The 15,728-nt window shown below is 36.7% G+C and overlaps 2 protein-coding genes across 2 annotated transcripts in view; both read right to left on the reverse strand.

Annotated features, from left to right (window-relative positions):
* Positions 1 to 61: 61 nt before the first annotated feature.
* cry-dash (cryptochrome DASH) lies at positions 62 to 6,278 on the reverse strand. The gene is made up of 14 exons (XM_043226477.1): positions 6,089 to 6,278; positions 5,238 to 5,410; positions 5,058 to 5,151; positions 4,816 to 4,946; positions 3,780 to 3,928; positions 3,448 to 3,536; positions 2,732 to 2,805; positions 2,554 to 2,643; positions 2,386 to 2,465; positions 1,975 to 2,034; positions 1,678 to 1,835; positions 1,467 to 1,586; positions 553 to 729; positions 62 to 468 (listed from the first exon to the last, which is right to left on the reverse strand). Exons 1-14 carry the CDS (start codon positions 6,149 to 6,151, stop codon positions 367 to 369), a joined length of 1,560 nt encoding a protein of 519 aa, XP_043082412.1. The 5' UTR covers positions 6,152 to 6,278; the 3' UTR covers positions 62 to 366.
* A 709-nt stretch (positions 6,279 to 6,987) lies between these two features.
* The window catches only part of map3k22 (mitogen-activated protein kinase kinase kinase 22), a 51,430-nt gene continuing 42,689 nt past the window's right edge, over positions 6,988 to 15,728 (reverse strand). The window contains 6 exon segments of the mRNA XM_043226394.1: positions 6,988 to 9,939; positions 9,942 to 10,146; positions 10,237 to 10,414; positions 11,628 to 11,757; positions 15,203 to 15,334; positions 15,422 to 15,570. Of these exon segments, the coding sequence (XP_043082329.1) occupies positions 9,616 to 9,939; positions 9,942 to 10,146; positions 10,237 to 10,414; positions 11,628 to 11,757; positions 15,203 to 15,334; positions 15,422 to 15,570 (1,118 nt within the window). The 3' untranslated portion in view covers positions 6,988 to 9,615.

Genomic DNA, 15,728 nt, shown 5'->3' on the forward strand with positions numbered 1-15,728 from the left:
AAAAAAAATCCCAGTCCTTTTGTTTTTAGGTATAACGACCTTAAAAACAACTCCAAACCAAAACCTTTAATCATACTTTACTACACCAGGAGTTTTGCAGGGATGTTTTAACACCACCAAAAATACAATATTGTATTCAACACAATATATACAAACACATGACAATCTGAGTTACAGTCTTTAGAATGGGACCGTCGGTTTCTGTATCTGCGCGTGACAACAGCTGCAGAAAGGGCAACACAAAACCACACTATTTTTCATTTCCCCTTCCTCATTCCACTGTTTAACCTGTCACCTAAATGGATGCCTTGCGTCTATTTGTGATGCCCAGTAGCAGAGAAAGCATTTTTCCACTACACAACTTCCTCAGAAACTCTTATTCTTGGAGAAGTAGAAGTCAATTCCTCTGTCCTTGTGTTGTCTTGGTGTGTAAGATGAGCCCTTCCTTCCTTTTGCTGATGGACCAGCCTGAAAATAAACCAGTAACACTGTGTAATTAGTTAAGCTCATATTTAACAATTCCCAATAAAGTTAAGTGGCTGCTAATCGTACTGATTTGTTGTTGATGTGGCGACTCCACTCGGGCGCTATGATGACAGGAGAAGGGTATGTTTCGTTGAGTGAAACCTGGGCGTGTGAGAGCGCAGAGCTGCTGAGGGTCCAGGGGGTGTGAACGTCCCCACCTTTAATTCCTCGAAGCTCTGGAACCCACTGTCGCACATATTCCCCCTTCACAGATACATCATAAGTGTCAAATTTGTGTGGACATATGCCTTATCGTGCAGTAATCTCGCAAATGCATTAAAAACAAGTGTAACTTCCTCTTCCTACATTTACACTTACGCTCATAGTAAAGCTCGCTCACTTAAGTGGCAATGAAGAACAAAGTGGAAAATACCAGCATATGCCTTTATGAATATGATTCATGTAAGTTCAGCTGTTAAATCATTATTTAAATGATATCAGACTACAATTAAGCACTTTTGAAACTCTTAACTAAAGACTGTTAATTGTTACTAATGTGCTAAATTATAATTTTTTATTTAGTACAATTTACGTTGGTTAAAACTATGGTTTGATATCTTTGTTTCAATTTAAGTGTTCCATGAACTGTTTTTATCATTAATTTACTTATTAAATTATGATTATTTAACATGGCGTGTTCCATTGTGACAACTTACCCCATAATACCGTACACATTGCTATTGGAGCAGGTTTTCATAAAAGTGTATCTTTTTTTAAATAAGAATACTAATAACTAAAATTTTTTTTTTTAAATGATAAAGCTCTAAAAATGCATATACAATACTTTAGAATTATTCAGTGGAGTAATAAGTGTGCCAACTAGACAAGCACTCTTTTACTTTTTTGTTTAGGTGAGCCGGCAAAATATATGAATCAAGAATGCAGGTGTTGTTCGGTTTACATGCTATCACCGTTAAAGACCCGTAAAAACTACAACTTACGCTACTGTCGTAGTCCAGTGCTTGTTTGATCATGTTAAACTTCCTGTTTTCCCGTGGGTCATTTCCTATTCCAGCACTATAAAGCCAGTTGCCATAGTTGCTGCAGACGTCATGGTCCACCTGACACCAATAAAAGACAACAGCGCTTCAAACGGAAGCAAAAAGCAGAGAGCATCAACCCGCTCCATCACACGTAGTAAATGTTTCCTACCAGCAGGTATTCAAACCACTCAGCGCCCAGTCTCCAGTCTAAACCCAAGTCTTTGGTCAAAAAGCTGGCCACATTTTGACGTCCTCTGTTGGACATGAACCCTGTCAGCGCAAGCTCCCTCATGTTCGCATCTACAAACGGCACCCCGGTTCTCCCCTCTGAACAACAAGAGAAAAATATTACACTTTTAATTCAGAGAAAATCTACTGAAATAGTAAACAGAAGTGTATTCTTCAGCTGATTAATGCAATCAAGTGCAAAATTAACTGGATAAAAAAATTCTAAGAGTCCCATTACCTTTCCACGCATTGAACAGTGTCATATCTGTCTTCCAGGATACGGGATTGTCTTGAAGACCTTCGGATAATGAAGGAAGAAACAGTCATTTAAGCATTTCATTTGCTGATATTAGAATTTAATTGAGCACTTTTAAATCTGCTAGCTCAAGAGAATCAGTAGAAGATTATTTTTACTGTAACTTTTATTCAGCATGGATGCATTAAATTGATACTAACAGCAAAGACATCTGTAATGTTACAAAATATTTGTAATGTAACACAGTTCCAGATAAATGCTCCACTTTAGAATTTAGGTATAAGTTAGGTATAGGTATATATTATATCAAAGAATCATGACAAATGTTTGATACTATTGTTAATATTAATAGTAAGAAATATTTTGTGACCACCAAAATAAATCCAGACTTACCATTCATATGAAATATTCTGTTTCCATATTTTAAACCCACAAACTTGAAGTAATCTCTCCACAGAAGTTCAAATATCACCCTGGTGAAGAAAACAGCTGTTAAAAAAAAACTCACACTCACACTCACAAATATTTTCCTAATACACGTTTTTTTTTTTTTTTTTTTACCAGTATGTGCTTTGGTTGGCGGTTCGTTGAGCCTCATACTTCTTAATCTGCTCATAGATGTACCTGGGTGATACGCAGCCCAACGCAAGCCTGAAGGAGAAGGATCAAAAACCCATCACTGCTCAGCATTTGTCTGTGCTTTCCTCATACGTTACGAAACATCCCTACGAGGGCTCACCACGGAGAAAATTTTGTGGAGTAGTCAACTCCGATCATGCCATTCCGGGTCTCCTTATAATTTGCGACAGCATTCTGTGATTAAAGAAGAGCATTAAATAACCCTCTGTCACCGATTAAAGACAGTGTTGCTGATTCACTCACCCTCTGGTCATCCAAGATGTAGATGCGATTTGGACATTGCATCACCTACTCATTAGTGGATCCTCTGCAGTGAATGGGTGCCGTCAGAATGAGAGTCTGAACAGCTGATAAAAACATTACAATAATCAATGTCTATAATCCATAATATAACTTCACCTCCTGTTGTCCTCTCGCATCAAAATCCACAGACATACAGTATTTGTTTAAAACCAAGGCCTATTAAACAGTGCTTGATCTGTGCATATTTCTCTCCTGAAGACAATCTGAAGAAAGCAATATTATGGATCGGGGATTTATAACAAACACGTAGCTTTTTGCTTAACAAGTTATTAATAGATGCACTAGAACTGTGTGGATTACTTACGGATTATTGTGATTTTTTCATGAGCTCTCATTCTGACGGCACCCATTCACCGCAGAGGATTTATTAGTGCGCGATGTAGTACGTTTGCTTTTCACCAAAGAAGCTGATCTACATCTCGAATGGCCCGAGAGTAAACTTTTATCAAACGTGAAATTTAGGGTGAACTCTTTCTTTAAGTAATTTTACAAAACTGCAAGAAGAGGCCTCACTGTATCCCAGAAGTAATGTTTCAGCCTAGCGAGAGCCTCCGTCTCTCCGCCGCGGCATGGGAAGGCCGAGCGGCAGTCCTCCGCCGGCTCTGAAACCACAGACGGGAAGTATATCGCGATTGTATGAATTCTGTTTATCTTCTAAATATTCCTCTGAGCATCCATCCGAGAGGAAATCACAGCACAATTCATGTAATATTGCTATTTTAAGAAAGAGGAAATATGAGTAACTGATTCAGCCTGGAGCTTTTCGTCATCTTACTCATGTTTTGTATCTTGAGATATCGGTGCAGTTTACTCTAAATGCAATACAATCATGTAAATCAAGGTACCTGTCTGTCCCAGGCCCTCAAATGTTGGGATGGTGCCCTCCTCCAGTCCAAGGGGAAGAGACTTAACCTGATCCGGGGCGGAAAGGACAGGTCGCACTCTGCCCTGTCCCTCAACTACTTTTCTAAACTGCGTGTAAATGTCAGGTAACCTAAAAAAGAAATTAGAAGCAATAGCAGGAAAACAAATAATGTGCTGATCTTGAAAAGTGGGAATTTAAAACTGAAACTGCAATTACTAATCAGATCCTAAAAACAGGAAGCTACAATAGCAGTGGACTCGCTGTATAGTTTCCAGTACTTTCTGTAAAATTTCCTAGGAAAGTTGGATGAGTTGTTACTTTCTGACAAAGATAGGCTGAAGGGATAGGATATGTTTTATTATATGTCAGCGCCAAATTTATTTTAATGAAAGAAAGGGGTCGTTTTCAGCACAAAAGCAATAATAAAAAACTATAAAAGAATAATCTGCGAAATCTGTTACAAATTCTATATAAAAAATACTATGATTAGGAAAAAAAACATTTTCAGATAATGGTTTTCAAAAACATGTTTGTTAGAGCTGTTAAAGTATAGGGACGATCCAGAATTTAACTATTTTGATAGAGTTCAAAAATGTAAATATTATGCATATATAGTCCTAAAAATATTACACAGATAATAATAGTTACATAATACTCTTAAAATATAGAAACATTATCATTAACTATCCAAGACGGATTAACTGAGGTTACACTTATACTCATTATATTACAACTTAATGCTAGTGTTGTTATCGTTAAATGACAACAAGAGAAAAATTGACATAATTCTGAAATAAAATAAATTTTAAAGATTAGATGAAGTTAGTAAAAATAACATTTTAACATGAAAATGAACATAAATGACAGCAAAAAACCCCCAATATATTTATCTAACAAACTTGGAAAAAAGCTCATTAAAAAAATTATCAAAACTAAATTGAAATGAAAACTTAAAATATAAAAAATAAGCTTATTCAAAATAGTAATATACATAATGACTGCAAAACCTGTCCTACCCTCTAATGTGACTGAATGGCAGATCATCTCTGTGGTAAAGTGTGGAACCCCAAAAAGTCTGAACTTCGACTTTGTTTTGGCAGCAGATGTCCCTCAGCTTCTTCTCCACAGACCTCTCCTCTGACGCCACCTTCAGGGAACGGACAGAAACTGAACTTTACATTCCCAGCTTTTAGCACTTACATGTGGCCACAGAGCCTGTGTATGATCAGTGATGACTGCTGATGGCTCTAAAACGCACCTCCTCGTGAAACACCACGGCTGTGACCGAACCCAACTGCTGAATCATATCACCAACAACATCCTCCGGCTTCCCTTGTCTCACCAACAGTGTGCTGCACAAAGCCATTTCAATGCATGTTAGTCGTGTAACATCATTAGAGTATGTGGACAGAAAGCACATTCTGTGTGAAGTCCCCACCTGCCCCGTTTCTTGAGCGTGGCCCTCAGGTCTTTCACGCTCTCCAGGAGGAAACGGAGACGGAACGGACCGGTTTTAGGGAAGTTGAAGTGATAGGTGCCCAGGTAATGGCGCGGGTCGAAGCAGTAGAGGGGGATTATGTGATCTGCATTCCTCTGAGCCCAGTCAAACACCTGGATGAATGAGGTTAAACAGGTTTGGCGTGTTTTTCTAATAGGTCCAACAAAGCTCAACTTGTCAAAGCAAGCACAAGCTCACTTGGCCAGTTCATAGAATTAAAATTTGTTTACAAATTTAACAGGTTTGCTAGGTGTCTTATCCATATACATACATACTACACATTATATGTAAATATAAATATAACTCAAATAGATATATTTAATATTAAGAAATGTAATTTACATCTTTTGTAAAGCTTTTCCATTAATTAAATTGACTTAAATTGACATTTTTTTATTTCAAAGTAGTACTAAAAATCTCTCTCTCTCTCTCTCATACATTTAGTCGTAATTATATCAGCAAGTTTAGTTCTCCATAGAAGCTCTAGCGTGTTGCCACGCCCCTTGTGACGATTACCGACAAACCACCCAATGAACGCCCAGTTTTCGCTTCACATGGACATGATGTTTTGCAACTGAAATAAATTAAACGAACTCCGTTTAATATTGCGAAGGTTTCTGTTTCATGGTTACAATTATAATTGGTGCAATAATCACAGCGGTTTGTTAAACGTCTAGCACCGTATCGTGTAATAACGTTAAAGCATATTGTTTCAGTCGCGAATGTGTTTTGCTCGAGTCGGCTCGCTTCTTTGCTCCCACAGATTAGAAAGCCCGTGATATTCACAGTACCTCGTTATCATGCAGACGCAGGTCGTTCCTCAGCAGGCATATAACCGTACGAGAAGCGGACATCCTGGAAACAGGTCTTTAAAGAAGTTTCAAGCGGCCGTGTTTATGTTGAGCAGCCAGAGCAGCTGAGGAAGACTGGAAGCGCTCGTTTAGGTAACGTGCGCGAGGTTACCAAACATGCAGTCTGAAAGCGCACGTGCCCTGCGTGACCAAACTTACTGTGACCCTAGACCACAACCAGTCGTAGTATTTAAACACTTAAAAACGAACAATTAAGAATCAAAAGGAAATCGCATTTCTTAGCCATGCATATCTTGATAGCCAAATTATTTTTGACATAAAAATAGATCATTTTGACCCATACAATGTATAGTTGGCCATTGCTACAAATATACCTATGCTATTTAAGACTTGTTTTGTGGTCCAGGCTCACAAATAATCAGTTAAATAGCTAAACGAGATCAGGAGCTTTTTTAACACGATATAACACATACTGTATAAATAGCACTTTATAACGATTGTGTAATATGAAAAAAGTTAATAACATTGGTTAGTTTTAAGCTAAAACTACAGATATATTGTTCATAGACATGACAGTCAGATTTCATAAATCATTAGACTAATTAAAAAAAACCATTAGAATAATAATAATAATATATATATATATATATATATATATATATATATATATATATATTTTTTTTTTTTTTTAATTATTCTGTTTTTTTTTTTTTAATTAAAAATGATGCAAAAGATGACAATCTGTATATGCACCATTCTTGTATAAAAATTATAACCCATATTTTTGCCTACAAGTTATTACACCATAATGTGTTTGTTACTGACAAATTAAATAAAATGTAATCTTAGCAACCAAATAACAGAATGACCCCAGAAACTGGTTTTAGACAATAAATTTATTTATTCAAATGTACAAAATCACTGATAAATGTTTCCAGGCTTTTTCATCAAGGCAGCACAGAATTCTGCATTCTTAGCCCCTCAAAAACCAGCGTGGTCTGGTTCACCATCAACTGAGAACATCTGAAACCCAGACCTGTCCACAATCAGAACAATAACAATATACTGTGACTAAGGTACTTTGAATATAATGAAACATTATGACAGCTCGGTACAGTATATATTTACAATACAATCCTCTTCTGTAAAAGAGCTTCAGCGATTTTTTTTTCCTTGACAGCATCAATGCGTGACACTGAAAGCATCCGAAGGACATCTGAAAACACATTCCACCGTTAAACGTTTTAAAACGACTGACCTCCCAGAATAAGGGCATCAAAGAAGGCACTTGCAACATGAATTGCTGCTGGTGTATTTTTTTCGAGTTCAGAACATAAAAAAACAGCAATCACAGAATCAAGTGTTTAAAGTTAACATTTACATTTGAACAAGAGAAAAATGTGATTTAAGACAATGTGTGTTTAAAGGAATAGTTCATCCAAAAATGCCACCCAAGGAAAACCAAGATGAGTTCGTTTCTGTATCAGAACAGATTTGGAGAAATTGAGCATTGCGGTGAATGGGTGCCGTGAATTAACTATTGATTTGTTTATTGCAAATATTAAACATAACAGCTTTCCTCTGCACTGTGAACTATTTGTGAGTTATTGTGGTGTTTATCAGCTGTTTGAACTCTCATTCCGACGGCACCCATTCACTGCAGAGGTTCAACTTTGAGCAAGTGACGAAATGCTAAATCCCTCCAAATCGGTTTATACGAAGAATAACATTTTTGGGCGAACTACTTGCTTTAACTTTTTTGTTACACTGTGTTTATTTCATAACGATAAGGAAAACACCTGCACATCAGAATAGTCTGAGTCAACAAAAGTAAGAAACTCCCCATACGGATCACAAATCAAGACACCGAACTGTTCTGAAGTGACCAAATTCATAATTCAAGCATCTCACTCTTTGGTTGTATTCGACTGAGCGAACAGTAAAGAACGCTAACACACAAGCCGTAGTAGTCTTCTCTGAAATATTGCTTTGACACTTTAGGGTAATCTTTTATAATAATACAAAAAGGTTTGGTTCTTGTCATTCCAAACGTGAATAAAAAAAACGTATAAAAATATCTCAGCTGATTATCCTATGTGCTCTATGCATGAATCCAAGAGTGCAATGGGAACGTATTTACAGTGATTATCTCTGGGTGAAGAGTGCTTTAACTAAAACGTTACGTAATATAAAAAAAAAAGATGTGTTTATACAGTCTTCGTTAGCTAAGAAGACGTGAAAAAAATTACACATTGCTCTGTCTCATACCACTTTGGTGGTTGCATATGTCTTGCTCTGTGTCATTCTTATTTGGTTAGATTCTAACCATCAAACGCCGTAATCTTAACAAAAAATTACTCCAATGAGTATTGTACAGTACATATACCGTTATAATTGCTCCATGAGGTCTTGTCTATGTACTTTCGATGACACTCAGGATTGGACCCAGGGATACAGAGGTACACGAGCCATAATCAAAATCAACTCTCTTTTATGACCAATTCAATTCTGTTAAACAAAAGACCACCGTAATACATTTGGGCCAAACACAGGCCATATGTGATTTGTCCAGCAACCCCTGTAGTATCGCGTCAGAGCGCTTGGGCTGGTTTCAAGTGCATCAGGGGTCAGATAAAGTCAACCGGCAGTAATGCATGTAAACTAAGCTACTGTAATCAGTATCGTTTGGGCAGTGACACTTTATGTGCCAGTATAGTTATAAGTGTTGGCACTTTGACTGCATTGTATCAATCCCTAGCCGAAGGCTCTGTCCCAAATGACAATGACAAACAGAAGTGTGCATTTTTATTAATGCATTTTATGATATAAAAAAATCCTCTATACCATTTATAAAAACGTAATATGGCGTAACCATCGATAATATCCCTACATGTTAAATACACATTGAGTGTGCACATATTTATAATTTTTTTAATTTGTGATTCAAGTGAACACATTTTTAGTGCTGCGATTTTCACAAGGCTTAAAAGCGCTTTTTTTTTCAGAAATATAAATTATTCGATTATAAATATTAAGGTTTTTAGAGTCGCACCACTTAACATTTTGAAAATTGTTATTATTTTGAACCATTAATTGTTAAAAAAAACCACTTAATTTGTTGTTGTTTCACCAAACATTGAATTATTTTAATTTATTCATGCTCAATTTATAAGAACGGTTGTGCTAAATTATTTTTCATGAATTAACAGTAAACCGTGGTCACGTCATAGACTGTGACGACACGTTTCCATGGTTATAAACATTAAAAATCGAATAAAGCTTGTCGTATTTTCATTTTTCAAATATTTAATATATATTTATAGCGCTATAATTTGTGACAGTAAATAAAAAAATAATTAACACTGCTGACATCTGACATCATTCTCCCTCATGAAAGCTATGATTAATCCCTTTCTTTTATAAAGTCACGGAAATGCTATGGTGGATTTTTTTACTCTTTTGCTTTTGAACCTAACAGGAATGCAGAATTACATTTGCGCCTAAGTTTACCCAACTATGACGACAACTCCCGAGAGCCGTCTATTTAACGAGGGTTGTGTAGCTCCTGAAATGACGTTCTCGATCATTTGGGACAGAGCTCTGACTCTAATTAACAATACGGGAAGCGCTATCAGCTGTCCGTGGTGTTTGTCGAGCTGCGTTAGAGAGACACATACACACGTCACGTTTGTTCTTAGTCGGCTGGTTGGTGGGTTTCTCCGGACCCTGGAAGGCAAGAGTGGTGATTGTCCGCGGGCAGGTGTGTGGTTTTCTCTGGAGACTCCGGAGAGGTCCGAGATCTGCGGGATCAGAAGCTGCCCTGGACGAAAGGGTGGCTGAGAAGCCCCTCGGCAGTGGGCCGCCATTTCTCTTCCACAAAGATCTGCCGCAGGAAGTCCCTGCATGCGTCGGACACCCCCTCGGGCAGGTTTGGCTTAGTCGGCTGCGTCGCGATCTTAAAAATGGCTGCCATTGCTTCGTATTCAGCCCACGGGGGCTTCTGGGTTAGCATCTCTACAACCGTGCAGGCAACACTCCTGAGAGAGAGAGAGAGAGTTATTAGAGTTAAAGAAACGATATAAAATCGTCTCTCGGTGATACTAAAATAACAATTCAAGCCATCTCACCAAATATCAGCTTTGCGCCCGTAGCCTTCTCCGTTGATGACTTCCGGGCTCATCCAGTAGGGGGTGCCAGTGACCGATTTGATTCCCGTCCCGGACATGCAGATGGTCTGAATGCGCTTGCTAGCCCCGAAATCTCCCAGCTTCACATTTCCAGAGGAGTCCCTCAGAATGTTAGCGCCTGCGAGGAAACACGTGTAGGTTGAGTTACAGCAGTCGAGATGTTTGTCTGACCATCGATGACAACTGCGTAAAATTAGAGGCTGCCTATGGCTGACGGCGTTTGAAGTTTGAGACACACTCTTTCTTCCCACGCTTCTAGCCGGAGCGATTTTCCGTTGCTTTAGTCGTGTTGCCTGTGAGATTTGTGCTTGTTTGAGTAGTGACTAATTCCCGCCAGCCGCAAGATTTCCCCACCCTGGAAGACTGACTGAACTAAGAAGGGAAAATTAAGACAGAGCACATAGACTGTTTCCTCTGCAACCTATACTATGTGTGGATATTTCCAGTAGAGGATCTTCAGTTTGTTATGGGAATGACTTTTTGTGCAAAACGGTTGCGACCTTTTAAAACACTTGAACAAACACTAAAACAAATGTCTGAATGTAAATGTAACTAATATAACAGTTTTGCAAACGTATGTTGCTGGAACATAACTTGAAATTCATGTTATACCAATTTTTCTAATTTCTTTTGTTTATTATCTTTAACAATCACTGTATAAATTACAAATTCTACTAAAACTAATTTCTGTTGAAAAAAATCTATAATCTGTAATCTATTCACACTGAATTCTACATAAATTTAACGTAAAACCGCAAATTTATGATTTTTGCATGTATAAGCTATGAAGTATCATATAAAGTAAATAAAATGCATAAAAATGTGATGAAAAGTGAATGAAAAATGATGTTTCACATATATTATATATAAATAGTTTTGCTTCCTATTTTATTATGTTTCTTATTTATAATATTATGATGGGTATGAACTGTCATTTAAGGTAAAAATCAAATTCTGTACATTGTGTAGCTGTATGATATTAATAATATATGGCTTAATGAAATATGGGCTCATAAGTTACATGTGCAATATTTCACAATATGTATATTGGGCCCACATCTGCCTTTTTTCCTAATAAACGTTATATTTAACACATTTAATGTCAATTTATCCCTAAAGTCCAGAAGTATGCAGAACCTTTTCCCCTCACTATTTCTGGCAATACCTAAAGGAAGTAACACAAATCTGAGCCAAACCAATGTTATTTCATCTAATAAGGAGGAATGTATTTGAGGTGGTGTGGTGCAAGCGACACTCTCCTTCAGATTTACATTACAAAGCAACAGCCCACTGTTCTTAGCTGGAGGTGATTTATGACTACTGCGATTTACCTTTGATGTCTCTGTGTACGATCATGTTGCTGTGCAAATAGTGGACTCCCTGCAGGATCTGTCGGGTGTATCTGCGGGTGACTTTTTCAGTCAGTGCTCCGTACGCTTTCAGCTGGTCTTTAATAGAGCCCTAGACACACATGGACACGCAGATTAATCATACAGGACAGACAAGAGCAAAGAAGCCAGATATAATATTCAGCGCATGAAGTGGAAGCATGTGTTTTATTCTCCGAAGGCAGAAAGAACTATAAAGACTTTGTTTTTTTATTAGGACACTTCAAAAACAAGCTGTCAGCTGTCTTTGACAGGAAACATAAAAACAGGATTCAAATCTGTTTACCAAAGGAAAGGGCAATGGAAAGTGGTTTGACCCCTTCCTGATATCCTTTTATTGGATTATTATTGTTTATACAGGGATGTAAACATGTATTATGTAAAAAAATATAGAAAGCACAAAGTATTAAATTGATGTTTAATTCATAATTATTTTGTAGCATTTCAAGAAAAGTGTTATTGCTATGGTGTTCTTACCTTTTATTTATCTAAATACAATATATGAGTACATATTTTACATTATAAAAATTTGTGCTGGGCAACCAAACTAAAAGTTGTGTACATATGTATGTGTACTGTATATATTTATTAGAAAAATATACAAAAAACGTTATTTTTATTTGTATAATCGTGATTAATAGCAGCACAGCACTAAATTTTTTTAAATCAATTATATTAAATATGATTAAATAATAAATGATAAATTGTCAATATTAAGTTTACATTTATTAATAGTTGTTACTTACATTAGTTAGAATGAATTAACAAAAAACAGTTATTCATTTTAAATATTAATTTAAACATTTACAAATACATAAAAAAATCTAAAAGTTGGATCTGTTAATATTATTTAATTGACTTAAGCTAAAAATAAATAATATTTTTTATTTAATAACTACTTAACTACTGTAAAACAATTATATATTTATTATACAATTATATATATAATTATACAATTATATATAACAATATATATTTAAACCACAAATGTATTGCTCATTCATTTTGAATACATTTATATTTAATATAACATTGATAGAATTATAGAAATATAGCATTCAATAAAATATAAAAGTTCAAATAAAACATTTAATATTTAATTATGATTCATAATTAATAAAATAATATTAACAATCAAATAATGTAATAGATTAATAATCCTGTGTAAAATTACAAACTAATTTGTAAGTTTTTTTTTTGGGGGGTTTACACTGTAGATATGCGTGTTAACTTGGTTCATCAAGTCAATTTAATTACACTAATACCATATAATTATAAAATAATTCATTAAATAAGACAATCCGGAAGCGTGCATATGCTTTTTCACAGCGCTATATTATATTATTTACTGTAAAGCAGTGCGTCAGGAAGTCACGCTCAAATGTGTTTACAAAAGTGGAGCGGGAAGTGTCCGGTTCATCAGAACACTAAACTCTTTTTTTACTTTCTGGAAAAACAGATCACAGTGCCAAACATTTCTCACATGTGGCTGTGTTTCTTTGAAACACTGGCCCAAACAAAGTTTCCAGCGCTTTCCTGTTTACACCCCTTCGCTGAAGAAACAATGTCTCCTCAAGGACAACATCGTGAAACACCTGTGACGCAAACTACAATGAAAGACGCCGCAAGCAATAACACATCTGCACAGCTCCTTCGAAGTACTACTTTTTTTTATTATGAAGCCTCACAATGTCCTTTTCAAGTTATTAAAACGAAACAATGAGCACCTCATATGTAATCCTACTGTAATACACTCCTACAGGCTCTAGCGATCTTCTGATCCCTCATTATGCAATACGCTTCTCACCTCGCGTAACCCTATTTCACATCCTACTCATTCAAACTCGTTCTCTCTTTGTCTGTTCCCTTCACCTCTGCTCTTATCAGGATGCAGCAGTGCTGTGCAGAGGCTGGTGGCTTTGGCTCCGAGCAGCGATGCATCTGTCTGCCAGAGACCTTGGTGAAACATTCCCCTTTAACAGACAATATGTGACTAAGACACCGCGAGACTCTGCATATTAAAATGGAGCTGACGGATGGAACACCCATTTGCAGAGAAAATGAACTCGTAAAGCCGTGCGGTTGTGCTGACAAAGAACACTGTGGATATGTTTGCGAGCCAGTGACATTTTGGAGTGGGTTTGTTCATTATTCGCGAAGCGCGGATTCATTGTAAGTTTAACAATGTCATTTTCTTAAAACACAAAAAGATACTAAAATGTGGCCGGCAATTTTCCCCCACTTATGCTATCCATGTTTTTCGGAGCCTGATTCGATGAAGTAAATAAGACGGGTATCAATACATTGATTCCAATTTCAATAAAATTTTTATTTGATTTGAAACTGATTCGTTTTTGCTTACATTCGTAATTTATACCGATTTATACTAGTAACTCGTTTTTCAATACAAGAATCGATTCAAAAGAGTTGTCTCAAGAATCCGGGTCACAATGCTTATGTTCTGATTCACTAAGAAGAATTGGTTCACTAGCGTAATTTTTGTGCAAATCAGGATAAACTATCTGTGCTGTATATTTTGATTTACTAAAAAGAACCGGTTGATTAAAGTAATTTGTTAATGAATTACGATACACCAGTTTTACTGTATGTATGACTAATTATACAGAACTGGTTCATAAGAATCATTTGTTTGTGAATCAAGTGAACACTAGTCTCGCTGTATGTTTTGATTCACAAAAATTTGCTGGTTCATAAGTGTCATTTGTTTATTAATCAGGGGCCTGTTTCATAAAGCAGGCTCATTTTAGTAAGTCTGACTTATTGTTAGTTAATCTGGTTCAAAATAAATCAAGACAAACTGAAATAAACCTGACTTATTTGGTGAACTTGTTTTATGAATCAGCCTCTAGTATGCACTCTTCATGCTGTATGTTTTAATTCACTAAATGATAATAGTCATAAAGACTCATAAGAGTCATTTATTAATGGATCAGGATACACTTGCTTTATGTACAACTCAATAAAAAGAACTAGTTCAAAATACTCATTTGTTTTTGAATCAAGATTCACTAGTCACTAGTTCTGATTCAGTAAAAAGAACTGGTTCATTAAAATATTTTTAATGATTGCTGTATGTTCTGATTCACTAAACCTTTGGAGCAGTAAAAATATCAGTTTCCCTGGTAACGCTGTACACAAAGCAGCACTGCTCTCACAAACGCTGCTTTATCAGGCATAAAGAAATGAATATGAGACCAATCGAACCAATCATTCCAGATTAGCATCACGCAAAAGAGGTGTTTGGTCGCTGAGCAATTTAAAAATAAATGCATATTATAAGACAACGTGTTTTTTGCGCGTTAACCTGTTTTTGGGGACACCTAAAACAAAACATTACCTATAACAGGGGCACTTTGACTTACACAAATACTGAAAATATCAAAATAGTAATAGACGCTAAGACACTGTGCGTGAGTCATTCTAAAAGTAAACATCTCCAAATCCCTCCAATGAGCTGCGTCAACACAGAGCAAACACAAACATAACTGTATACACACCCCAGGCATGAATTCCACAAAGATGGACAGCTTTTTCTGCACCGGATCACGCAAGCAGCCGTAGTACTGCACGATACGGTCGTGACGCAGATTCTTCAAGAGCTGGATCTCACACTCCAGCGCGTTCACTTCCTGTGAAGGCAGAGAAGACACAAGTAAGCACAACAGATCTCTACAGAAAAGAAATACCATCTTCACCCGAGCCCACTTCGCACTTACCTTGCTGGTGTCCTGACATTCAGGGTCGAAGGGCACCTGCTTGGCTGCTAGCTCGCGTCCCGTGTCAACATCGTAGCAGAGATAGACCTCTCCGAATGCCCCCCGACCGAGCAGTTTCCCCTGACGCCAGTTCACAGGAGCCCTTGGGGCTGAGGAGGGTAAGAAGAAATATACCACGTTAACCTTACCAGCAAACCACAGAATGTAAGTTAAACCAGACCAAATCACTCACACAGACTCGCTGACGACTCCGAGTCAAACCGCAACTGTATTACTATACAGATTTACACTTTCAGATTTATTTGCA

This window comes from Puntigrus tetrazona, chromosome 24 (genome assembly GCF_018831695.1).
Source record: "Puntigrus tetrazona isolate hp1 chromosome 24, ASM1883169v1, whole genome shotgun sequence".
Classification (NCBI taxonomy): Eukaryota; Metazoa; Chordata; class Actinopteri; order Cypriniformes; family Cyprinidae; genus Puntigrus; species Puntigrus tetrazona.